Raw genomic sequence first — 26810 nt, 5'->3', positions numbered from 1 at the left:
AATTTAGGCGATAATCGCCCAGTGTAATTGCAGGCAACGATCGAAAAATCGCTTGTGCATCGTTGATTTAGATCGGACCCTAAAATAGTTAGCTGTAATTCTGTTCACACCGTTCCTTCATTTGCTGGCATCAGATGGAGTAACGACTATCATTCTGTGTAATATGGTGAACGATTTTTACATTAACGATAATCTTGTTTGCATTCATTTAAAAAAAAAAAAAAAAAAAAACCTAAAACTTTGACCCCAAGCCCAGCGACTGCTCAGAGGAATCCACCTCCCGGAGGAGTCAGCGGGGGGTAATGGGGAAGCATGGAGGGTAGGCATAGGCCCTTTAGTTTCTATCTAACTATAGAAGTTGTGTCCTCCAGCTGGAAGAGCCCCTTTCCCAGTTCTGTACACACAGAAATACTCAAATATTTGATATTTAGCAGCAAAACTGAAATCCATCTAGTGTCTGCACACACAACTACCAGGATATGTGATGACACTGGAGGAATCCCAGGTATATTGGGACGTCCATTACTGGTTAGTTTCTATAACTCCCTATCCCTTCTACATAGCTGCGTCCTCAGGTGTGCATGACGTCCTATGAGACTCTTCTGTAGGAAGATCGGAAGCTTTGGGGCAGGGAAGGAGAACCTGCCACCCTCCAACTCCGGCATAACTACAACTCCCATCAGGCCTGGACTTCTAAATCGCCATAAAACAGTCCCGCAGTTCCCCCCGACCACTATAGCTCCCAGCCGCATTGTGCGGGTCATCTATGAAGCTTGTTGCAGTGATCACTGGTTACACTCAGCTATAACATTGTAGTGCCGTCTACTACACAGCAGTGAGTGTAATATTAAGAACACTGAGACGCCGTCATACTAGTAAAAAGTCTTTATTAAACTTCCCCTGGAGTTCATGATTCCCATCTGTGCACCAATGGCCTCCATGGTAAAGACAGGAAAGGCGGCTGGAGGAGAAGGATTCTGTAACTTACAAAACTCCTCGATAAGTGGGGGGTTAAAACACACAGCCAGTAATATACAGGAGAGCCGACCGTCACATCCAGGGGGAGCGATACGAAGTCTGTTATGGGCAGAGTCTGTGGTGATGCGGCTCACACAAAGGTGACCTTGGTCCGGGCCTGGTTGACCAGCCAGACATTCAGCTCCTCGTACTCCTCTAGAGCCGCCTCGAACTGTGCCGGGGTGAAGCCTTTAGACACGCATCGCTGCTCCGCCTCAGAGTACTTGACACTACGCGGTCCCTTCTCCGGAACCATCTCACGAATTGTGGCAAAGATGACGTCAGCGGGTCGCTGGGTCCTAGAGAGATGCAGTACAATTATAGCTCATCACGATAGAGACTCCCGCGTCATACACAGTATATGGAAACCACCTCACCTCGCCGTCTGCCCTTTGTCTCCCAGCAGGGAATCCTTAGACATTTCCATTAACCTCATGGCTTCATTGACGTCTTCCTTCTCTACAACATCCTCCAGACGGAGGCGGGCCTGGGGGGGGGGCAGTATAAGGAAGGTCACTACCTTTACACCCATACACTGCCGCACATTAACCATGTGAAGGTCTCCAGATTACACACAGCACAGAGAAGCAATAAGAATGCCAAGCCTTCTACTCCAAACACATCCAAAGCTGCAAGGCTTACAAACCTGCTGTGATGCATTGTGGGAAATATAACTGTCCACGTCAATACAGGACCAATCCATCCAGAGGACCCCCTTCTCCCCATACAGCATCTCCCACAATACATTCCATCACTGCAGCTTTGGATGTGATTAGAGCATCAATATGTAAACCAAAGTAAACGCACAGTACATTTAGATGGATTCTCACAGAAAGTGAAGGCACAAGCCAAGCGGTGGAGCGTTTTGCCGACACTGTCAGACCGAGACAAGTGCAATGCTCTGAGGACACACCAGCAGTTGCTCCTGTCTCTGCCTGTCAACATCGGCCTGTCTGGATGGGGGATGCGGGAGACAGACGGCAAAAAAGCAGCAGGGTAGAGCCGGGTCACAGCGAGCGGCGGAAGTGCTGTCCCTACAGTAGGATCTGTACACCGCTACCTGCACGAACAGCACTTTGGAGCTCAGTGGACTGAACAGAAGCCCCTGAAAAAGGAAAGAAAGTCACCAAAATCCTAAAGGGGGCTCCTCACCAGAGCTGTGGAGAGCCGCAGGATAGACAGGAGGGTTCTGGCAGAGGTGAAGGTGGTGTCTTTGTTGGTTCGGGCCTCCTTCCTCATCTCCACATAGGCTGCGGTCAGGTAGTCAGCAAGGGATTCTGGGATTGCAGGCTGCTTACGTTTGCACATCATGATATAGCGTCTATGGAGGAAGCACAATAGATGAGAGTCGGTCGATGAAGGGAAGAGACACGAGGGCCTGGAAAACACTTACCTCATCAGCTTCATATCCAGAGGCTGGAACTGAGAGGGCGGCTGCCTGCTGTGCTGATGGACATAGGTGATGTGCTGAGCCAGCCTGACGGAGAGACGGGAGGTAAGAACACAGCAGAGGTGGCAGCACAGGCCAGGGGGGGGGGGGGGGGGGAAGGAATAATGGCTACCTGAGGTCATTGTCTCTATCAGGCTTGTCCTGAATTAACCAGAGCAGATCAAATCGAGACAGCAGAGCAGCAGGCAGCTGGATGTTCTGCTCCACCGTTTTCTTGGGGTTGTATCTTCCGTAGGCCGGGTTAGCAGCAGCAAGGATAGAGCAGCGGGCGTTGAGAGTGGTCATTATACCGGCCTAAACCAATGTAGAATGGGCGTTATAAAACGGAGCTAGGGAGACAACACTGGTCATAAGTCAGACTGCTGCAAAATGCTGTAAAGAGATCTACTCAAAGTGCCCTCAGCGACAAGCAGCAAAACAGAGGGGCTGTGTGCTTTAAGGAAAGCAGGGCCGCAGCCTACACATACCATGACTGGGTTTATGCTACATCCACGTGAACTGACCTTGGGCTCCTCTGCATCACTTTACAGCAGGAACAGGGAACCATTGGCCCTCTGGCTGTTGCAAGACTACAATTCCCATCATTCTCAGTAGAAGCTTTTTGTCCAGGCATGATGGGAGTTGTAATTTAGCAACAGCTGGAGGGCCAAGGTTCCCTACCCCTGCCCTAACCAGTAGGAATATACAGCCCTCAGCATGCCCAGAGCAGCTAATATCTGCCCTATATACTATATATGCCCCACCACAGGTTCATGTTATGGACACTAGGCTGGAGTGCACAGGACTCTTACTTTGGCAATGGAGATTGTTTGCTGTTCCATGACCTCATGAATGGCGGTACGGTCAGTATCCATCATCTTATCAAACTCATCGATACAGCAGACTCCCTGATCTGCCAGCACCAGGGCTCCCCCCTCCAGCGTCATCTCTCCAGTCACAGAATCCTTCATCACAGCGGCCGTCAGACCAACGCCAGAGGAGCCTCTTCCTGTGGTGTACTGACCTAGAAAGCAGTGAGAACGTGAGGTCACAGAACACCACACGGACCAAGGAGAAAGGACACAGGGACTGTACTCACTGCGAGGAGCCAGGCGATCGATATAGGACAGAAGCTGAGACTTGGCCACTCCTGGATCTCCCATCAGGCAGATGTTGATATTTCCTGCAGGAAAAACACACGTGAATAAGCAAGAGGAGGAAACCTGTAACTGAGCACCATGGGGACACTCTGCATACACCGACCTCTGATCTTCATGCCACGCGGAGAGTGGTCCACACCACCCACCAGGAGAAGCAGCAGAGCCTTCTTCACATCCTCATGTCCATAGATCTCAGGGGCAATGGAGGCAGCAAGCTTCTCATAGAAGTCATCCTCTACAAGAGAAGCAGATGAGGAGAAGCTGTAAGGATGGATAGGAGGGATAATAGGGGCAGTAACCTTACACACTGTGTCCCGCTCACCTGTGATCTGCCGCAGCTCCTCCTCGCTCAGTTCCTCTGTTCCCAGCTCATCATCCTCAGTCTTGTTCATCTTCACCAGTCGGTGGGATTCCAGGTAGGTCTCTGAGAGCAGCCCCTAAAGAGAGCAGCATTAGAGGCCGCATACACCTAGAAGACACCATCCACAGCAGGCGATGCAGACGGTCTTACCTGAGCTACTTGCCGGAAGCCAGTCTTCAGCATGGGCAGGAATACTCCAGTAATGCTGACGTGGTCACCTGGCTGCACCAGACGCGTGTTCTCTCCTCGGACATAGACGGTCATACAGCGAGGGATGTTACCAACGGGTACTTGATCGCTCTAGAACAGCAGAACTGATCAGACCAAGTAACAAGGTTCTGGAGTAATGACTAGAGGAGGTCACATCAGACTCACATGCTCTTGGATCTTCAGCTCCTGGAACTTGATGAATTTGGATCCGCGGGTCTGGAGATAGAGGCGGCCGCCCGAGCGGTTGGTCTGACACTCTTTGCTCGGGCACATTATCAGGGGCATGAAGGTTGGCGACTGGATCTGTAAGGGGAATCAGATGGTTATATTGTGCACAGTGTGTACAGAGACCGAGATGTCTTAAGACTTGGAATGTGACTTACAGGCTGGTAGGTCTCAGCACCACACTGGTCACATGTGTACGTTGCGACCACCATCATGGGCTTCACTTCAGTGACCCTGGTGACAATTCCTCGCACGCTTACAAGTTTTCCGATAGAGTCCGCCTTCACATCACGGACGACCCGAGCTTTGGCAGAGGAAGGAGCCTTGAAGTACAGCTCACTGGAAATGAGAAGCTAATGGTCAGTAACCTGAAGCAGGACTACAACTCCCATCCTGCAGTGTCAGTGCCGGCATGATGTGCAGTGACCAGGACTTACAATCTGCGCATGAGCTCTGCAGGATACTGGTTGTGAACATCCCGGATCTCTGTAGGGTCCCGGCCACGCTGCTCCATCATTAATCGGTGCTCTATGTAGACGTCCAGCGAATCCTTATTCACCACCTGGAAAAATAAACCGGGATGAGGAGGCTCTGCGGGGAGGACACACCAACTGTCCCCCCCAGGATGAGAGGCTCTGCAGGGAGACCCCAGCCATCTAGCCCCCCCAGGATGAGAGGCTCTGCAGGGAGACCCCAGCTATCTAGCCCCCCCAGGATGAGAGGCTCTGCAGGGGGGAAACACCAGCCATCTCTCCCTTGGGATGAAAGGTTCTGCGGGGAGGAGACACCAGCCATCTCTCCCAAGGATGAGAGATTCTGCAGGGAGACACCACAGCTATCTGCCCCCAGGATGCGAGGCTCTGCAGAGACACCAGCCACCCGCCCCCCCGATGAGGGGCTCTAGGGAGGACACCAGCCATGCGCCCCCCCCCCCCGATGAGGGGCTCTAGGGAGGACACCAGCCATGCGCCCCCCCCCCCCCCCATGAGGGGCTCTAGGGAGGACACCAGCCATGCGCCCCCCCCCATGAGGGGCTCTAGGGAGGACACCAGCCATGCGCCCCCCCCCATGAGGGGCTCTAGGGAGGACACCAGCCATGCGCCCCCCCCCCCCCCCCCATGAGGGGCTCTAGGGAGGACACCAGCCATGCGCCCCCCCCCACCATGAGGGGATCTAGGGAGGACACCAGCCATGCGCCCCCCCCCACCATGAGGGGATCTAGGGAGGACACCAGCCATCTGCCCCCAGCACCCACCTCCTTCTCCTTGTACTGGGGCAGCAGCTCCTGCACGGCATCTGCAAACAGGTTGGTGTATCTGCGGGTGTTCTCACAGATGGCGTCCACCAGCTCCGGGTCTTCCTCTGCCAGGTCATCCAGGTCGATGTATAAGGAGACTTGTTCTCTGTGAGAGATATTAGCCTGGGGAAGAAAGGAGGGAGGATAAGAATCCATCTGTAGTGATCGCTGCTCTAAAGAGACACCATAGGTAATGACCATAGGAAGCTACAGTGGATAGAGACTTACTGGGGAAGCCATATTGGAACCCGCATACAGCCCCCGGGGGTAACCTGCATACAGCCTGGAGCTAAAGCTTTGGCTGCGCAGGTATGATGGGAGTTGTAGTTTCTGCAGCAGCTGTAGGGCCCCTATTGGTATACAGAGCCTTATGTATATATCCCCTCTAGCAGTTTAGGAGCTCACCAGCTGGGTGCCATATTTGAAGTGCTTCTTCCCAAACTCATCGTCCTTGTAGAATTCCTGCAGGAAGGTCTTGAATTTTTCTAAAGTCAAAGAAACAGATTTTAGTAACAAGTCCTGGAAACCACAGTATGATGTATTCACAGAGCAGACCCCCCCCCTCCCCCTCCAGATGTATATACCCGTCCCACGACACTGCAGTGTATGTGTATATGTATATACAGGACAGATCAGCACCCCTCACATATGGCTGGAGCCCGGCTTACATAGTGTCCACGTCTCTGTACCAGGGGGATTGTTACTATGATTGTTTTATTATAGTGTTATGTTTATATCATGTGATCAGGATTACACACAACTTGAATAGAGAGCTTGAGGAGAAGCGACCGACCAGGAGCTTCCTGTCCATCCAGTGTGAGGGACCGCAAAGTGCAGCAGCGGCTCCCGGGGGAGGGAGGGCAGGATGAAGGGCTGGACTGGCGGGTGCAGCGGCAGCTCCCAGGGCTGACAGAATGGGGGGGCAGGACTGGAAGCGTGCAGCCGCGGCGGGGGAATAGTTAAATGACTGCTGTCCGTAATATGGCGGGCCGCAGTCATTGGCAGTGGGGGCCGCTCCATATGCAGCAGGAGCGGCTCTGGAGGGGTTAAATGCTGCTGTGACAGCGGTTTCTACCCTGTAAAATAGCCGGCACTAGTGATCGCTACATGCTGGACATTTGAATTTGGCGCCGCTGGGAAATCCGTGCCCGGGCGGAGGAGGTGACAGCAGGGGGCGGCACACAGAACATGGCCGGCACTCAGCTAGCCGCCCGCCGTGTTCTCTGCGCTGTAATTTATGTGTTATTATGCAGCTTAACAAAGTATCGATACAAGGAAATCCTGGTACCAAACCGTTTTTCTGCCCGAAATATCGATAGTAGTATCAATATTTCGGTGCAACACTACTCTGGCGTATAATACAGGATGTAACTCAGGATCAGTAATGTAATGTATGTACACAGTGACCCCACCAGCAGAATAGTGAGTGCAGCTCTGGGGTATAATACAGGATCAGTAATGTAATGTATGTACTCAGTGACCTCACCAGCAGAATAGTGAGTGCAGCTCTGAGGTATAATACAGGATCAGTAATGTAATGTATGTACACAGTGACCCCACCAGCAGAATAGTGAGTGCAGCTCTGATGTATATACACAGTGACCCCACCAGCAGAATAGTGAGTGCAGCTCTGGAGTATAATACAGGATGTAACTCAGGATCAGTAATGTAATGTATGTACACAGTGACCCCACCAGCAGAATAGTGAGCGCCGCTCTGGGGCAGAACATTGAGCGCCGCACACACAGCCTGCTCTCACACACAGTACGGGCTCCTGGCACATTGCCGCCTTCTCTGGCTCAGGAGTCACATGACCTGTGACCCGGATCCGGAAGTACCGAGCACCGGCAGCTCCGTCCATCTACTCAGTCAGCCGCCGTGCGGAGGAGCGGATCCCCGGGCGGGTGAGTGCTATGCCGGGAACCACACCGGGGAGCGCCCGTCCTCAGGGATTATACCGGGGAGTCGCGGTCGCAGCCTCCCTGGGGTCGCGGTCATACAGTAGGCGCGCCATCTGCTGGTGGAGGACCGTAACTACAGGCGTGTAATAGAAATCCTGGTATAGTGACCGCAGGGAGAGGCGGCCTGAGCACAGCGGCTCCCCAGTGACCGGAGCTGCCGGCCTGTTACACCGGGGGCAGGGACTGCGCTATTCCGGTGTAATATATACAGCCCGCTACCTCCCGTTCCTTCTCCCCGAGCTTCCTCCACCACCTCCCCGGCTCCTCCGTTACCTTTGTCGGCTGTGTAATCCCGGGGCATGATGACAACGCTACAGGCGGCTGCGCTCTCTCCTCTCACTGACTCGCACTGTTTCCCGGGCTTACTTTTCGCGGGCTTTCCCCCAAAGCTGTTTTCTGATTGGCTGTAGGTTGCTAGACCTCGAGCGCCGCCCCTTAGCAACCGAGCGCGTGGGCACGTGACCGCGCGTAGAACCAATGAACGGTGCTCTTTGGGAATGGAGGGAACAAGCGGGCCCCGCCTCCCCCCAGTGATTGGCTAATCAGGAGCGAGCGTTATTTACATACAACCAATGGGAAGCGGAGACTAGTGAGTTTTCCCGCGTTTTTCTCTTTGTCATGAGGAGGCTGAGGTGAATGGAGGAGGAGATAGGAATAGGTGTCAGCACTAATACACCGGCTGTGGTGTGTGCTGCTGTTACTATGACACCCACCGTCCTATATTACACTGTAATAATTTATTGGAGTGACCCTGGAAGTGTGACATCACGGTCAGCTGACCAGACACATTGTGTAGTATGGGTCACTGATGTTATCCTATGAAGGTTCTGGAGATGTGGTGCTGCTTTATGTGTTGTGCTCCTGAACACACTATGAGGCGCTATATAAAGCTGAGCTTAAAGGGATTCTCCTGAGATTGAAATGTCTATAGGATATGCGGGGGTCTGACCCCTGGGACCCACAGTGATCACAAGAATAGGGGTCACCTGTTGTCAGAGTGCAGAGAGTGTGCTCGTCCCCCGCTCCATTCATTGTCTATGGGAGCTGCAGCATTCGGCCATGTTTATAAGTCCCATAGAGAGTGATGAGTGGAGGCCGAGCATGTGCAGTGCGCTCGGTGACCTTCATACTTAGGTTCTGTGGGGGTCAGACCCACCGGTCACCCAGATGCCACTCATGTCCCTGCTCTGACAGGCCCCATACATTGCAGAGGTCCCAGCAGGGTCGGCCAGTCATAGTCACTAGGTTCGGCTCATATTCCGAGTTTTGACAAATCCTATAAACCCTGCTTCTCAGTCCGAGCCAAAACTGCCATTCACTCAGGCCATTGAAATGAATGGGGCCGGTGCTGATCTGAGAAGGGATAGGTCAGCAGGTGTAAGGAAGCCCTTACAGGCCGCTCTGATCCCTCATACACTGAAGGACACCGGACCCCCATCAGTCTCTGTGAGCTCCTCCGCCATCTCTGTGAGCTCCTCCGCCATCTCTGTGAGCTCCTCAGCCTTCTCTGTGAGCTCCTCCGTCATCTCTGTGAGCTCCTCCGCCATCTCTGAGCTCCTCCGCCATCTCTGTGAGCTCCTCAGCCTTCTCTGTGAGCTCCTCCGTCGTCTCTGTGAGCTCCACCGCTGTCTCTGTGAGCTCCTCCGCCGTCACTGTGAGCTCCTCAGCCGTCTCTGTGAGCTCCTCAGCCTTCTCTGTGAGCTCCTCAGCCTTCTCTGTGAGCTCCTCAGCCATCTCTGTGAGCTCCTCCGCCGTCTCTGTGAGCTCCTCAGCCATCTCTGTGAGCTCCTCAGCCATCTCTGTGAGCTCCTCCGCCGTCTCTGTGAGCTCCTCAGCCATCTCTGTGAGCTCCTCAGCCTTCTCTGTGAGCTCCTCCGCCATCTCTGTGAGCTCCTCCGTCATCTCTGTGAGCTCCTCCGCCATCTCTGAGCTCCTCCGCCATCTCTGTGAGCTCCTCAGCCTTCTCTGTGAGCTCCTCCGTCGTCTCTGTGAGCTCCACCGCTGTCTCTGTGAGCTCCTCCGCCGTCACTGTGAGCTCCTCAGCCGTCTCTGTGAGCTCCTCAGCCTTCTCTGTGAGCTCCTCAGCCTTCTCTGTGAGCTCCTCAGCCATCTCTGTGAGCTCCTCCGCCGTCTCTGTGAGCTCCTCAGCCATCTCTGTGAGCTCCTCAGCCTTCTCTGTGAGCTCCTCCGCCATCTCTGTGAGCTCCTCCGCCGTCACTGTGAGCTCCTCAGCCGTCTCTGTGAGCTCCTCAGCCTTCTCTGTGAGCTCCTCAGCCTTCTCTGTGAGCTCCTCAGCCTTCTCTGTGAGCTCCTCCGCCATCTCTGTGAGCTCCTCCGCCATCTCTGTGAGCTCCTCCGCCATCTCTAATGTTTTCTGGTTCTCCTCTCTCCTAGGGTTGAGGCAGAATCATGATCTCCCAGCTTCTCATCCTGTCCTCTAAAGGCGACCTCCTGATATACAAGGACTGTATCCTCCATGTGTAAGAACGAAACATGACAGGCCACAGTGTAGTCACATATCAGACATCTGCTGGTCAGACCCTATATGATCAGACCTGAGGGGGTATCCAGACTCTATATGATAAGACATGAGGGGGTATCCAAACCCTATAGGATCAGACCTGAGGGGGTATCCAGACCCTATATGATCAGACCTGAGGGGGTATCCAGACCCTATATGATCAGACCTGAGGGGGTATCCAAGTCCTATATAGTCAGACATGAGGGTGTATCCAGACTCTATATGATAAGACATGAGGGGGTATCCAAACCCTATAGGATCAGACCTGAGGGGGTATCCAGCCCTTATATGATCAGACCTGAGGGTGTATCCAAACCCTATAGGATCAGACCTGAGGGGGTCTCCAGACCCTATATGATGAGACCTGAGGGTGTACCCAAGCCCTATATGATCAGACCTGAGGGTGTATCCAAACCCTGTATAATCACTACTGAGGGGATATCCAAACCCTATATAATCACTACTAAGGGTGTATCCAAGCCCTATATAATCAGACCTGAGTGGGTATCCAGACCCTATATGATGAGACCTGAGGGTGTATCCAAGCCCTATATAATCAGACCTGAGGGGGTATCCAGACCCTATATGATCAGACCTGAGGGGGTATCCAGACCCTGTATAATCACTACTGAGGGGTTATCCAGACCCTGTATAATACCTACTGAGGGGGTATCCAGACCCTGTATAATACCTACTGAGGGGGTATCCAGACCCTGTATAATACCTACTGAGGGGGTATCCAGACCCTGTATAATACCTACTGAGGGGGTATCCAGACCCTATATAATCACTACTGAGGGGGTATCCAGACCCTGTATAATCACTACTGAGGGGATATCCAAACCCTGTATAATCACTACTAAGGGTGTATCCAAGCCCTATATAATCAGACCTGAGGGGGTATCCAGACCCTGTATAATCACTACTGAGGGGTTATCCAGACCCTGTATAATACCTACTGAGGGGGTATCCAGACCCTGTATAATACCTACTGAGGGGGTATCCAGACCCTGTATAATACCTACTGAGGGGGTATCCAGACCCTATATAATCACTACTGAGGGGGTATCCAGACCCTGTATAATTACTACTGAGGGGGTATCAAAACCCTGTATAATCACTACTGAGGGGGTATCCAGACCCTATATAATCACTACTGAGGGGGTATCCAGACCCTATATAATCACTACTGAGGGGGTATCCAGACCCTGTATAATCACTACTGAGGGGGTATCCAGACCCTGTATAATACCTACTGAGGGGGTATCTAGACCCTGTATAATACCTACTGAGGGGGTATCCAGACCCTATATAATCACTACTGAGGGGGTATCCAGACCCTATATAATCACTACTGAGGGGGTATCCAGACCCTGTATAATCACTACTGAGGGGGTATCCAGACCCTGTATAATCACTACTGAGGGGGTATCCAGACCCTGTATAATCACTACTGAGGGGGTATCCAGACCCTGTATAATCACTACTGAGGGGGTATCCAGACCCTATATAATCACTACTGAGGGGGTATCCAGACCCTATATAATCACTACTGAGGGGGTATCCAGACCCTGTATAATCACTTCTGAGGGGGTATCCAGACCCTGTATAATCACTACTGAGGGGGTATCCAGACCCTGTATAATCACTACTGAGGGGGTATCCAGACCCTGTATAATCACTACTGAGGGGGTATCCAGACCCACATTAAAGTCCACATACTGCACCACTGACGCGTTTCGATCAGCTAGTCATAGCATAGCCGGTGAAGGGACTCACACTCCGCCCACAATTCCAGGTGGAGTAACAGAGGAACAGCGCTGTACTATAGGATTTTCCAGGTGAGGAGGTAATGTAGCTCAGGAGAGGCCTCATCATGTCTTGTCACTTTCCTTACACCCCCCTCAGATCAGGGCTTATCCTCCAGCTGTAACGCAGCGGACGGCCTGTACCTGAAGCTGTCCTCTCTGCCGTCTGACCAGGCCCCGGTGGTGATGGTAAGACAGCACGTTTCCTAATATGTAACTCCTCCTATTCATCTGCTGTCTGAATATTTCTCATCCTGTACATCCCCTCTAACCCCACCTTGCATCCTGGACATCCCCTCTAACCCCACCTGACATCCTGTACATCCCCTCTAACCCCACCTGACATCCTGTACATCCCCTCTAACCCCACATTACATTCTGTACGCCCCCTCTAACCCCACCTGACATCCTGGACATCCCCTCTAACCCCACCTTGCATCGTGGACATCACCTGTAACCCCACCTGACATCCTGGACATCCCCTTTCACCCCACCTGACATCCTGGACATTCCCTCTAACCCCACCTTGCATCCTGGACACCCCCTCTAACCCCACCTTGCATCCTGGACATCCCCTCTAACCCCACCTGACATTGTGTACATCCCCTCTAACCCCACATTACATTCTGTACATCCCCTCTAACCCTACCTGACATCCTGTACATCCCCTCTAACCCCACATTACATTCTGTACATCCCCTCTAACCCCACCTGACATCCTGGACATCCCCTCTCACCCCACCTTGCATCCTGGACATCCCCTCTCACCCCACCTGACATCCTGTACATCCCCTCTAACCCCACCTGGCATCCTGTACATCCCCTCTAACCCCACCTGACATGCTGTACATCCCCTCTAACCCCACCTGACATCCTGTACATCCCCTCTAACCCCACATTACATTCTGTACATCCCCTCTAACCCCACATGACACCCTGTACATCCCCTCTAACCTCACCTGACATCCTGTATACCCTCTCTATCCACACCTGACATCCTGTACACCCCCTCTAACCCCACCTGACATCCTGTACATCCCCTCTAACCCCACCTGACATCCTGGACATCCCCTCTAACCCCACCTGACATCCTGTACATCCCCTCTAACCCCACCTGGCATCCTGTACATCCCCTCTAACCCCACCTGACATGCTGTACATCCCCTCTAACCCCACCTGACATCCTGTACATCCCCTCTAACCCCACATGACACCCTGTACATCCCCTCTAACCTCACCTGACATCCTGTATACCCTCTCTATCCACACCTGACATCCTGTACATCCCCTCTAACCCCACCTGACATCCTGTACACCCCCTCTAACCCCACCTGACATCCTGTACATCCCCTCTAACCCCACCTGACATCCTGTACATCCCCTCTAACCCCACCTGACATCCTGTATACCCCCTCTAACCCCACCTGACATCCTGTATACCCCCTCTAACCCCACCTGACATCCTGTACATCCCCTCTAACCCCACCTGGCATCCTGTACATCCCCTCTAACCCCACCTGACATGCTGTACATCCCCTCTAACCCCACCTGACATCCTGTACATCCCCTCTAACCCCACATGACACCCTGTACATCCCCTCTAACCTCACCTGACATCCTGTATACCCTCTCTATCCACACCTGACATCCTGTACATCCCCTCTAACCCCACCTGACATCCTGTACACCCCCTCTAACCCCACCTGACATCCTGTACATCCCCTCTAACCCCACCTGACATCCTGTACATCCCCTCTAACCCCACCTGACATCCTGTACACCCCCTCTAACCCCACCTGACATCCTGTACACCCCCTCTAACCCCACCTGACATCCTGTACATCCCCTCTAACCTCACCTGACATCCTGTATACCCCCTCTAACCCCACCTGGCATCCTGTACATCCCCTCTAACCCCACATTACATTCTGTACATCCCCTCTAACCCCACCTGACACCCTGTACATCCCCTCTAACCCCACCTGACACCCTGTACATCCCCTCTAACAGTCTGTTCTTATCCTGCAGGAACATGAGGGTAGTCACTTCCTCCACATCCGTCACCGTGGTCTGTATTTTGCCATAAGCGTTCGCCCTGATGATTCTCCCTTCATGTATCTGGATTTTCTGAACAGGTGAGTGTCTGTCTGTAGGGCCGTGTTCACACAGAGATGCTGATGTAAATAAACATGGTTGTTATCATTGTACTATGCTCATACACACTCCGCCATTGTCCTAGACTGGCCGCCCTGATCCGTGACTACTGCGGGGACCTTAGCGAGGATGTCATAAGACTCAACTTTGCTTTGATCTATGAGCTGCTGGATGAGGTTCTGGTAGGTGGAGGGTCCATCATTATAGTTACGGTGTATACGGCGTATACATATTATATGTGCACCCCTCTCCTTCACAGGACTATGGATTCATCCAGACAACCTCCACAGACGTGCTGAAAAACTTCATCCAATCCGATCCAGTGGTCACCAAGCCGTTCAGTCTCCTGGACCTCAGCAGCGTGGGGCTGGTAAGGGCTGTGTATACAGACACTATATATATATATCTCCTATCTTCTGTTTTCCCCACCTAATCGCTGTGTTTCTAATCCACAGTTCGGAGCAGAGACTCAGCAGAGTAAGGTTGCTCCAAGTTCAGCCGCTAGTCGTCCGGTTCTGTCCTCGCGTCATCCACAAGTGAGAGCCATCTATAAAGTCTGTGTGTGAGGGAAAGGGGCACCTACTTAAAGGGGTCGTTCACCAAAATTGTTTTCTTTTAGATCAACTGGTGCCAGAAAGTGATTTTTTATTTTACTTCTATTATAAAATCTCAAGTCTTCCAGTACTTATCAACTGCTGTATGTCCTGCAGGAAGTGGTGTATTCTCTTCAGTCTGACACAGTGCACTCTGCTGCCACCTCTGTCCATGTCAGGAACTGTCCAGAGCAGGAGCCTCCTCAAAGAAAACTTTTCCTGCTCTCCAGACTGGAAAGAATACACCACTTCCTACAGGACATGCAGCAGCTGATAAGTACTGGAAGACTTGAGATTTTTTTTTTTTAATAGAAGTAAATTACAAATCTGTATAACTTTCTGACACCAATTGACTTGAATGAAATGATTTTTTTTGTGAACAACCCCTTAATGGTGCGTTCACACCTACAGGATCTGCAGCAGATTTCATTTAAATAACTGAACACAGCATGAAATCTGCTGCAGATCCTGTAGGTGTGAACGCACCCTTAAAGAGGTTATCCAGGGTTAGCTAAAGAACAGCTACTTTCTAGCAAAATCAGTACCGCCCCTGTCCTCAGGTTCTGTGTGGTATAGGTAACTGAGCTACGAAACCGACACCCAATAAGGCGGCCATGTTTTCGAACCCTGGATAACCCCTTTGATAAACTTTTTCTCCTTTACTAGGGCGACCAAAATGAGATCTTCCTGGATGTCATAGAACGTATGACCGTGGCCATCGGAGCCAATGTGAGTAAACTTATACTTTTTAGCCAAATTTAATGGGTTTCTCAGGACTTTCTGATTGATAGTCTATTCTCAGGTCCAGGCATGGGGATCAGCTGTTTGCTGCAGCACCGACATAGAGGAGAGGAGGAAGCAGAGAGCTCCGTATATTGTGTAGTGGCCATGCTGGGGTACTGCAACTCAGGTATCAATCGCTTCAGTGAGAACTGAACTGCAGTAACCCAGCATGGCCACTACACAGTGTATGGTGCTGTCTACCTCCAGCTATGATTTTGTGGGTGCCACAGCTCTGGCAAACAGCCGTGGGACTCCACAGATCAGACATTGATGGCTTTTCCTGAGGTTAGGAAAACCTCTTTAAGTACTCAGCCTATCTGGGATCTGATCCTAGGAAAGCTGAGTAAGCAATCACACCTAAGATGTCTTTTCTCCCTCAAACTAAATAACCCTAAGTGTGATTGCCTTTACCATGCCCTCACTGACCACCCATCAGGTGAGTGGGGCTTACGCCTGGAGTACACCCCGAAACAGGCAGAACTTTCTTCAGGTTGTGTCTGGGGGTCACCCTGAGCCCACTTACCACATACGCGTTCCATCTCTCATTCCTCTTTATTTCGCAGGGCTCTTTGCTAAAAGCCGACGTTCAGGGGGAATTACGACTGAAAAGCTTTTACCAAAATTGTCCAGGTGAGTGATGGGAATGAGTAATGTGCTGCGGACAGGAGACGCTGGGGATGCGCGGACATCATCCGGGTGTGGACGGACATCATCCGGGTGTGGACGGACATCATCCAGGTGTGGAGTCATCTCTGTCCTTTTCTTTCAGAGCTCAGGATAGGACTGAGTGAGGAGTTCTGTGTGGGGAGCTCGGAGCTGAGAGGTCAGTGTCGGCCATTCTTACTATATTCTGTATATATACTATAATTGGTTAATAGGCATCACTGACGCCTTTACCTATCTTATATTCACATCACCACTGCCCCCTTCAGGATACGGCTCTGCAGTGCGGGTGGACAGCTGCCAGTTTCATGAATCGGTAAAACTGGATGAGTTTGAGATCAGTCGGATCCTGAAAGTGCTCCCTCCACAGGGCGAGGTAAGAACTACAGGGTGTTCCCTGTGTCTTTAAATAGGTTGTATAGGATTAGAAAAACATGGCTGCCGTTTTCAGGAAGCACTCCAGTAAAAAAAAAGTTTTTCAAATTAACTGGCTAAACTAAGATTGCAGTACTGCAGTTCATGTATCTGTATAACTTTGACACCAGTTGATTTGAAAACTTTTTTTTTTTCCATCCAGAGTATACCTATATAAATACCGCCTGTGTCTTCTTTCTGCTTTAGTGTCATTTGGGCGGGGCTTCATGACAGCTGGGCCCTCTCAGCTGAGAGATGAGGCCCAACTGTTGTGAAGCCCCACCTAGTTGACACCCTTAACCGATTAAATGAAGCGAGAATGAGGCTGACCTGCAGTACCACACACAACCTATAGACAGGGGTGGCGCTATTGCTGGAAAGCAGCCATGTTTGTTTAGTCCCTTTACAGACATTACAGCCTGGTCCTTTTCCTCCAGCTGACAGTGATGCAGTACCAGATCTCGGATAGCCTCTCCACTAACCTGCCCTTCCACCTGTTCCCCAGCCTGGAGAGAGACCCCGGCAGCAGGTAATGGACTATGTACTAGAATATGCTTAGGCAGTGGCTCTCTAGCTGTTGCAGGGCTACAACTCCCATCATGCCGTACTTTATGGGAAGCCACAGGTTGGGGGTTGTGCACTAGGACGAGCTGTGAGAGAAGATAACTTAATGTCTTCTGTATACTGAGCTATATGACTATGTGCAGTGACCGCTCTCCTTCTATTGCAGCCGTCTGCGAATCTACTTGAAACTACGATGTGACTTGGCCCCAAAGAGGTGAGACCTGGATAGAAGAGAAGAAACCATCACATAAAGCTTGGCTGATTTAAAGGGATTATCTGGCCTGTATACATATCCTCAAAACAGGTTATCAATATTAGATGAATGGGTTCTGACCCCCCCCCCCCCAGCTCAGCAATATCCTATTCATGTAAACAGTTCCTTGTTATTAAAGGGGTAGTTCAGCAAAAAAAAAAAATAATAATAATAATCAACTGGTGCCAAAAATGTGTAATTCACTTCTATTAAAACATCTCCAATACTTATCAGCTGCTGTATTCCCTGCAGGAATTGGTGTTTTCTTTCCAGTCTTACACAGTGCTCTCTGCTGCCACCTCTGTCCATATCGGGAACTGTCCAGAGCAGCAGCAAATCCCTATAGAAAACCTCTCCTGCTCTCCAGACTGGAAAGAATACACCACTTCCTGCAGGACATACAGCAGCTGATAAGTACTGGAGTTTTTTTTTAAATAGAAGAAAATTACAAATCTCTGGCACCAGTTAATTTGTAAGAAAACATTTTATTGCTGAGTGACCCCTTTAATAGCACATTGATGCAGGTAGGAGCATTGTAAGCAGACGATGGTCTGTAGGTCTCTGTGTTATACAGGAGGTAGGAGAAGCTGCTTACAGCACATGGAGGAATATTTCCCCAGATATCAGTAAATGTATCACAGCTTATTTTATTATCTAGGTGTCTGACAAAGCTGGGTGACAACCCCTGCTGGAGCGGTGGTGGAAGCCATGGATGTTGTCACTCAGCTTTCCAAGAATCCAAATATCAACTTGACCACACGGAGTAAACTAATGGTCTCCTTGTACGTCTGTCCTCCATACAGCCAGGCCATTAACGTCCGTGTCCAGATACCTGTGCCCAAAGGAGCCACCAGGTAAGTTGTTTCCATGGATGGGAATGTTGGGTAGTCACAGTCTACACAGACAGCCATGTAACCCCCCTATTTCTTGTTGGGCAGCGTCTCCCAGGACCTGAGCAGCCCTGACCAGAGCGCAGACCTGACGCCCAGCACCCAGTCCCTGTCCTGGAATATCCCCAGGATCCGAGGAGGAAGCCAGCTCTCCGCACAGTTCAAGGTACTCTGCGGATCTGGAGGATTGTAGTGCTCGTTGATAGTGCTGAGAGGACCTGTTAGGCCACATTCACACAGATCCAGATTTAGGGCCTATTCATTTCCATTGGGCCGTTTTCACTGTCCGCATATTTACAGATCCACAATGCGCAAAAGTGACTGACAAGCTCTAGTATGTACCGTGATTGCGGCACAGGTTGTCCCATGGACGTCTATGGGAGCGTATGAATGAGTAATCATTTAAAAACTTTTAAACCGGTTTTTTTTTTTTTTAAAAGATAGAAAAATCAATGCATTTGTGTGCCTCCGTTTTACTATTTTTTTTTTTAATTCTAAATTTTATTCATTTTCAATTTTTATATAAAAAAAAAAAGTCAATACAACTGGCACCTGAGGGGTGCCAAGGCACATGTACAGAGAAACACAAGAATAAAAATTCCTGCAACATAGGTTTATAACATAACATATCGTAACTGATGCGTTCCACAGCTCCCATATATTTGGTGTTGCATGTATGTGGAAAGGCGGGGAGTGAGCGAACGCTCAAACTAAAACCAAAGAAGAAAGAGGAAGTAATAAAAAGGGTGAGGATAGAGAGAGCAGAGGAAGAAAAGGAGAGGCAGGGAGGGGGGAAGGGGTACAGGTAGCCCCTCTCTGAGCCAAGATGTATTCACCTGTTTTGGTAAATTGGTCCCAATAATATAAAGGTAAACGGGTAACTCTTCAGGCATCTGTTTTTCCATTGACTTCCATTATTAAAAAATGTTTTTTAGCTTACACAGAAACGTGGTCGGCCATGTAAAAAAAGGAAGCGTTTTGATCTGTTTCTTTTATTATGGAAATCAATGGAGAAACGGATTAAAATGGATGCACACATCCTGGCGAAGACGGATGCAAGAAAAAAAACAGTGTGAACCCAGCCTTATTTAAAGGGGTGCTCCAGTGTGGGGGCACTTTTTTTTGGGGACTGGGGAGGAGGTGGCTGAAATAAAAGACGTCCACTTACCTCCCCGGTTCCAGCGGCGGGTCCCGCATCACGGCGCTCCAGTCCCCGGCCGCTTCCGGCTGTCTGACGCCGCCCGAGATGCTATGTCTCAGGTCCGCTCAGCCACTCAGTGAAGGAGGCGGGATCCGAGCGGACTTCAAACGGATCCCGCCTCCTTCACTGAGTGGCTGAGCGGCCCTGAGACGTCACGTCTCGGGCCCGCGTCAGACACCCGGAAGCGTCCAGGAACCGGAGCGCCGTGATGCGGGACCCGCCGCTGGAACCGGGGAGGTAAGTGGACGTCTTTTATTTCAGCCACCTCCTCCCCAGTCCCCCCCAAAAAGTGCCCCCACACTGGAACACCCCTTTAACTATCATCTCTTCCCCTTCTTTGCTGATCCACAAAAAATAAGGATTACGGATGCATTTTTTGCAGATTGCAGACATCATGTAGGGTCCTTAAAAAAATACTAAACGTGTGAATGTAACCCGAGGCTGTGTTCACACACAGTATTGAAATGACGGCCATTCACTAAATTTCAACAGTGTGTGATCATAGCCTTTCTGTGTTTTCAATCCACTCTGGGTTTTGGTTGCAAAATACTGAGCAGAAATACTGTGTGTGAACCCGGCCTTAAACTGTTTGGGTTCAGCAATGTTCTGAATGGCAGGTACCCCTAGTTATGTGTCAAATTTAGAAGAATGGAATAACATCTTAGAGGTGGGGAATGTCGTCCCTGTAGTACAGGAGACTCCTGAGATGTTACAATGTTGCTGTGCCCACAGGTGGATGTGTCCGGATGCCTCTCCCTTCCCTCCGTCCTGGATCTCCCTCCTCTCAACCTCTCCTTCCAGGTGCCGTCCCTCACCTGCTCCGGGTTGCAGATCAGATTCCTCAGGCTGCGCAGTGAACGTCCGACCCCAATCCACACGTGGGTCAGATACCTCACCCAGAGCGACTCCTACAGCGTCCGGCTTGGCTAGCTGCGGCACTGGACATTGGCTTGTATCATTTATTTAGTCATGTACAGACTGTGAGGTCAGCAGAGGAGAAGAGGAAGGATCCCAGCTGATATACAACAAGAGGAGAGGCTGATGGCGACCATTTACACGGACGCTATTATTTTATCATTTGCACATGGATTTATGAGACTGGTTTCTGCTCCACTGCCGTGTATCCTGGGAGCGTCAGGGGCTGACCTGTATACAGTGTAATCTACAGACGGGGAATATAGGTGACATTATTTATCAGGATGGCTGTGTACTCCCCCGCGACTGTTGTTTGGCGGCAGGAAAATAAAGACTGGTGGTGAAGCATTTAGTAATGGGGTTTTTCTCTATTTCCTGCAGTCAGTATAAACTTTGAACAATCCCCTTAGAGTAATTTCTGCATCTTACTACTTGTGTTATGGACAGGGCCATCTTATTCAGCAGCTCCTGATGATGTCACGGTCAGGGCGAGTGCAGTAAGACCCAGCAGTGCTGTCATTTACCCATTCTACAAGGTCTGGACTAGTGTTAAGCGGAGCTGCTGAACTGTCCAGGTTCGGCAACGTTCTCCAAACCTGGACATTCATCATTTGACCTCCGGCATCTGGAGAAGTTGGATGCAGCCAAGATAAAATAAGAAAATAAAAGAAGGTATAAATCGTAAAAATGTGTGTGCCTTGCCCTGTGGGTGCTCAGTTGTGTGACAGCCAGGTCCTGTGGGTGCTCAGTTGTGTGACAGCCAGGTCCTGTGGGCGCTCAGTTGTGTGACAGCCAGGTCCTGTGGGCGCTCAGTTGTGTGACAGCCTGGCCCCGGCCCTGTGGGTGCTCAGTTGTGTGACAGCCTAGCCTCGGCCCTGTGGGTGCTCAGTTGTGTGACAGCCTGGCCTCGGCCCTGTGGGTGCTCAGTTGTGACAGCCTGGCCTCGGCCCTGTGGGTGCTCAGTTGTGTGACAGCCTGGCCTCGGCCCTGTGGGTGCTCAGTTGTGTGACAGCCTGGCCTCGGCCCTGTGGGTGCTCAGTTGTGTGACAGCTCGATCCTGTGGGTGCTCAGTTGTGTGACAGCCAGGTCCTGAGGGTGCTCAGTTGTGACAGCCTGGCCTCGGCCCTGTGGGTGCTCAGTTGTGTGACAGCCTGGCCTCGGCCCTGTGGGTGCTCAGTTGTGTGACAGCCTGGCCTCGGCCCTGTGGGTGCTCAGTTGTGTGACAGCCTGGCCTCGGCCCTGTGGGTGCTCAGTTGTGTGACAGCTCGATCCTGTGGGTGCTCAGTTGTGTGACAGCCAGGTCCTGTCGGGGTGCTCAGTTGTGTGACAGCCAGGTCCTGTGGGTGCTCAGTTGTGTGACAGCCTGGCCTCGGCCCTGTGGGTGCTCAGTTGTGTGACAGCCTGGCCCCGGCCCTGTGGGTGCTCAGTTATGTGACAGCCTGGCCCCGGCCCTGTGGGCGCTCAGTTGTGTGACAGCCTGGCCCCGGCCCTGTGGGCGCTCAGTTGTGTGACAGCCTGGCCTCGGCCCTGTGGGTGCTCAGTTGTGTGACAGCCTGGCCTCGGCCCTGTGGGTGCTCAGTTGTGTGACAGCCTGGCCTCGGCCCTGTGGGTGATCAGTTGTGTGACAGCCTGGCTTCGGCCCTGTGGGTGCTCAGTTGTGTGACAGCCCGATCCTGTGGGTGCTCAGTTGTGTGACAGCCTGGCCCCGGCCCTGTGGGCGCTCAGTTGTGTGAAAGCCTGGCCTTGGCCCTGTGGGCGCTCAGTTGTGTGACAGCCCGGCCCCGGCCCTGTGGGCGCTCAGTTGTGTGACAGCCAGGCCCCGGCCCTGTGGGCGCTCAGTTGTGTGACAGCCTGGCCTCGGCCCTGTGGGCGCTCAGTTGTGTGACGGCCCCGGCCCTGTGGGTGCTCAGTTGTGTGACGGCCCCGGTCCTGTGGGTGCTCAGTTGTGTGACAGCCTGGCCCCGGCCCTGTGGTAGCCCAATCCTCTATGCAGCCACCCGTCCTGATGCTGTGTATAATGGCCCTGACCAGGTGATAGAGAAGAGCTCTGCCTGGCTGAATGTCTCCGCTCTATAGGAGCCTTGTCTGTGCATGGTAGAAATGCCCCCGACATCACAAGGGGCAGAGTCTTCTCATCTAGGTATCCCAATTGTTTGCCCACCCTATCAGACAGCTATTTCCCTGATCACTTCTCCACCCTCTCCTGAGCCCCTTTTCTCTATCCACATCTTCACCCCCTTTCAGTAATGAGACAAAACAACGGAGCTTCCTGTACGTGCCATTTCATGAACATGCCATAAATACAACAAACATTCAAAACAAAAACAACTCATATGCAATGTTCTGCAGAGCCGCAATGTGCTGCACCCCCGAACACATTTCCAAAACTACAAACCTTCATGTGGGGGGAAAAAAAATGTAATACATGTAAAGGTGAAACTTGGTGAAGACCGCGGCACTGGAAGTTTTCATTCTTCACTGTCCAGAATAGCTGAATCCAGGAGATCTGGCGGCTGTGGAGAGGTAGGGGTATATAAGATATAATGGGATCTCCACCTCCCAACCCTGCTGCTCCTCTTAGAAGATCCTGTGTCCCCCATCTTGGTTCCAGTGATTGGATGAAAGGACCAAAACATGGATACTAGGCAAGCAACCTAAATATACAGTATATATTGGCAAGCAACCTATAATATATTATATATATATATATATATATATATATATATATATATATATATATATATATATATATATATATATATTGGGCAGGCAGCATGCAGGGGCTCAGGAGCGGAGGTGGGTTCCTGGGAGGTCTTTTATTTTGTGTGTTTAAATATCCAGGATTGAAAAAAAACCCCATATGATTTCTTTGAAAATCAGCACTACTTGAGTTGAAATACCGCACACAACCTTTCTCCATTCACTTTAATTATACTTAACCACAATACCAATGAGGACAAGAGTGGCGCTGTGTCTGAAAGAAACCAACTTTTTTTTTTTGTTTAAACCCTGCATATCTACTTTAAGAGTTTATCCAGAATGAGTTGCTTTCTTCTAAAAACAGTGCCACCCCTGTCCTTGGGTTGTTTGTGTAGTATTACAATTTGGCTCCATTTACTTCAATGGAACAGAGCTGTAAAAGACAGCAGCTATGATTTCATTATCCTTTGAGAGGTGATTTAGTAGATGTAATTGTTATAAGGGAATCTGTAAACATCGGTATGAAATCACGTGCAGATGCAGTCCAGAGAGACATACTGCTTTACTATTACATAAGGAAAATTGTGCGTATCAATGGGTTCATACCCCTAGGGGGAGCTCACTGCACATATATACACAGTACATACATACATATATACATACACACACACACAGTGGTACCTTGGTTTAAGAGTAACTTGGATTGAGAGCGTTTTGCAAGAAGAGCTCACAGGTTTTTCAAAATTGTAACTTGGTGTAAGAGCTCCCTGTACTGGATTGGAACAGGACTGCGGGAGGGGCACGGCCTGCACAGGGTGGTCTACAGCCCTGTACTCTGACCCAGAAAGTCTCCCTCACCTTCCACATCATGGAAGATCTGTCAGCCCTTGTATCTCCCATCCTCTCAATTCCTGCTATAATGTGCCTACACTTACACTCAGCTATACACACTGCTGCTATAATGTGCCTGCACTCACACTTAGCTATACACACTGCTGCTGTAATGTGCCTGCACTCACACGCCATTCACACTGCTGTATATGTTTCTGTCACTGTCCTCCTGCACAGCTCTGTGATTCTCACTTCCTGATTGGTCCATGCTGAACACACACCCCTTCCCCATTGCTGTCATGTGACCACACAGACCTCTGACAGCAGCAATGCTTTTCTATTGTAGCCTGTTGTACTACGCTACTGCATTATGGGGGTCTGCCCCTCCATCCTGTATTTACAAACTGCTGCTGTGTTATCAGGGTTATGCAGTTACTATACATTATACTCCACATGCTAATTGCTATACTGGACAGTAACTTACAATATCACATATTCTGCTGTTTCTGAATGTTTGTTTCATTTGTTTTACAAGTTATTCAGAATATAAAATCATTATTTTTGGGGTGTGGAACCAATTGTCTGCATTTCAGCGATTTCTTACAGGAAAATCTGCTTTGGTTTAAATTTGGATTACAAGCACGGTCCCGGAACAAATTATGCTCGTAATCCAAGGCACCACTCTGTGTGTGTATCTGTATCTATCTATCTATCTATCTATCTATATATACACACACACACACACATATCCTATGAAAGGTGTGCATTTCCTTTTGTTACTTCTGCATGTATGTATTCACGTTGCCATTAGTCCTTACCTCCTCCTGCTCTCCTGCTGAGGACGTCATGCTGCTTTCCCTGTCATCTATCACCAGTTCTCCCTCCTCTTCCTCCTCCCTTAAGCTCAGTCTGTGAATGACAATACAATATTAATACCAGGCCTGAGTGGCTGGCCACACACACACACACATATATAGAATAGCTGTCGGCTAATAACGTTATACGTTTGCACACTCCCTCGACCTAGCGTACATGTATCTGCTGGACACCTCTGCTGGCGGTATACGGTATAAATCTCCCTGACAGACATCGCATTAGACGGTCGGCCAGTTACACTGATATTGGTGATGGTTTTACTAGATTAACCCTTCAGTATAGTGATGAGGTGTTTGCCTGTTATTGAGCACCCTCTATGGTGCAGATCTATTTCTTATTCTCTACAGTTGAGGGGACAGGACTAAAGCGGGGTTGTTTGCTGGTAATACACATACAGAGCTTTCTTTCCCTTACTTCTCTGGGCAATCACAGCACAGCACATACTCCTCTCTGCTATATAGTGCTGGAGAAAATGCACTGGGCGGAGTTGATGATAGGTGCCATGTAATGGAGAAGGGGTTATTGATGTAGTATCTGCGTAAGCAGCCATGTGACCAGATATATAGGAAACCGCAAAGAAAGGGTTACACTAAATACTGAACTGCTACTGAGAAGCTAAAGGGATGGAGAAGAATACACTAACACTAGGGCACACAGCGGTAAATACACTGCTATTTACACAAGGGGAAGCTGCCCTGATTTAAAGGGGTTATCCAGTGCTACAAAAACATGGCCACTTTCTTTCAGAGACAGCACGACTCTTGTCTCCAGTTCAGAATTTTACAATTAAGCTCCATTTACTTCAATGGAACTGAGCAGCAAAACCCCTCCCAAGCTGGAGACAAGTGGTGCTGTCTCTGGAAGAAGACAGCACTGGATAACGCTTTAAACTTTGAGGAACACAGTGGATCATCTATAGCAGGCAGACTGGTTCAGCTTGCAGGTGCACCGCCCAGGGTTCCGCAGGCTCTTGCAATGGTAAACCACACCCACTTTCTAAAATGTGTCCTGATCTAGCTGTTACTAAAGACAGATTTCACCTGACAGCAGGAAGTGGACAGCAGATTGTAGACAACAGAAATAGCTAGTGGCCAAGACTTTCAGGGATGATTTTTGGTAAATGAAGGGAAGGTGTTGGAAATGTCAGTAACCATTTAGGCTTTATAGATGCAGCTCCTCTGTCATCAGGGCACATGATACCCTGGTGAAAAGTGTACCACATACAATGTCAGGTTTTCGTCAGCTTTTTTTTTTTTTTTCTACCTCATCCACATGTATTGTCCTGCAGCTTATCATGAATCCCCATCAATAATATTCTACAGAGAGAACAAATCCCTCTGGCTTTCTTTATTCTGGCCGTCTCGCGGTATGTATGGGACCTAAGATGACTGACAATCCCTTACATACAGTAACACGAGTGACCCATTATCTCACCGATGTAGACTGCTGCGCAAGGCAAATGGATTTTCTTCTTGTGTCCTTTGCAAAGTACGAGCGGGCAGCAGGGGGCGGCGGACAGTGAAGGATTGGCTGTCACAGAGAAGATGTATTACAGTGCTGTGTCTGAAGCAGCAGACGTTCTTATGAAATACAGACATAACAGAAGCCATTACGTCCTACTGGATGCACACACACCTCAGCCTTGAATAGAAACCTTTATTAACCCCTTAAGGACTGGGCCCAATTTCCATTTTTGCACTTTCATTTTTTCCTCCTTGTGCGTAAAAGGCCATAGCACTTGCATTTTTTCATCTAGAGACCCACATGATCCCTTATTTTTTGCGCCACTAATTGTACTTTGCAATGGCAGACGTAATTTTTGCATAAAGTACACTGCGAAACCAGAAATAAATTAAATGTGTGGTGAAATTGAAAAAAAAAATAATAATTTTTTTTTTTATTTGGGGAGGTTTCGTGTTTACGCTGTTCGCTCTAGGGTAAAATTGACTTGTTATACATGTTCCTCAAGTCGTTATAATTACAA

General features: G+C 50.1%; 4 protein-coding genes across 7 annotated transcripts in view; 1 reads left to right on the top strand and 3 right to left on the bottom strand.

Moving 5' to 3' along the window:
- Positions 1-870: 870 nt before the first annotated feature.
- On the bottom strand, positions 871-8070 carry MCM7 (minichromosome maintenance complex component 7). Its single transcript, XM_069948694.1, has 16 exons — positions 7934-8070; positions 6105-6184; positions 5658-5822; positions 4840-4964; positions 4561-4741; positions 4343-4480; positions 4118-4267; positions 3929-4043; positions 3710-3841; positions 3546-3629; positions 3259-3470; positions 2580-2761; positions 2411-2494; positions 2170-2338; positions 1395-1504; positions 871-1316 (listed from the first exon to the last, which is right to left on the bottom strand). Exons 1-16 carry the CDS (start codon positions 7959-7961, stop codon positions 1109-1111), a joined length of 2163 nt encoding a protein of 720 aa, XP_069804795.1. The 5' UTR covers positions 7962-8070; the 3' UTR covers positions 871-1108.
- Positions 7518-21113, top strand: AP4M1 (adaptor related protein complex 4 subunit mu 1). Of its 4 annotated transcripts, none has more exons than XM_069948705.1 (16): positions 7518-7603; positions 10055-10127; positions 12090-12178; positions 14018-14124; positions 14229-14325; positions 14403-14513; positions 14599-14679; positions 15403-15465; positions 16083-16149; positions 16289-16342; positions 16452-16558; positions 17034-17125; positions 17327-17374; positions 18217-18267; positions 18352-18469; positions 20237-21113. In XM_069948705.1, the coding sequence occupies exons 2-16, from the start codon at positions 10070-10072 to the stop codon at positions 20432-20434; spliced, it is 1341 nt and encodes a 446-aa protein (XP_069804806.1). In that variant the 5' UTR covers positions 7518-7603; positions 10055-10069; the 3' UTR covers positions 20435-21113. The 4 variants fall into 4 exon arrangements, with proteins under 4 accessions (XP_069804806.1, XP_069804816.1, XP_069804824.1 ...); XM_069948715.1 differs by lacking the exon at positions 7518-7603 and adding an exon at positions 8134-8249; XM_069948723.1 differs by lacking the exon at positions 7518-7603 and adding an exon at positions 9987-10005.
- Positions 9513-10022, bottom strand: LOC138784385 (methyl-accepting chemotaxis protein 2-like). The gene has a single exon (XM_069959932.1). It carries the CDS (start codon positions 10020-10022, stop codon positions 9513-9515), a length of 510 nt encoding a protein of 169 aa, XP_069816033.1.
- Positions 21114-22685: 1572 nt separating the features above from the next.
- STAG3 (STAG3 cohesin complex component) overlaps positions 22686-26810 on the bottom strand; it is a 50676-nt gene continuing 46551 nt past the window's right edge. Inside the window, exons 31-33 of the mRNA XM_069948642.1 lie at positions 26261-26356; positions 24769-24859; positions 22686-22932 (exon numbers count right to left, since the gene is read on the bottom strand). Of these exons, the coding sequence (XP_069804743.1) occupies positions 22888-22932; positions 24769-24859; positions 26261-26356 (232 nt within the window). The 3' untranslated portion in view covers positions 22686-22887. The remainder of the gene's footprint in view (positions 22933-24768; positions 24860-26260; positions 26357-26810) is intronic.

The sequence above is a fragment of the Dendropsophus ebraccatus genome, chromosome 1 (genome assembly GCF_027789765.1).
Source record: "Dendropsophus ebraccatus isolate aDenEbr1 chromosome 1, aDenEbr1.pat, whole genome shotgun sequence".
NCBI lineage: Eukaryota > Metazoa > Chordata > Amphibia > Anura > Hylidae > Dendropsophus > Dendropsophus ebraccatus.
The sequence above is the reverse complement of the archived record's forward strand: the minus strand, read 5'-3'. Positions and strand labels throughout refer to the sequence as shown.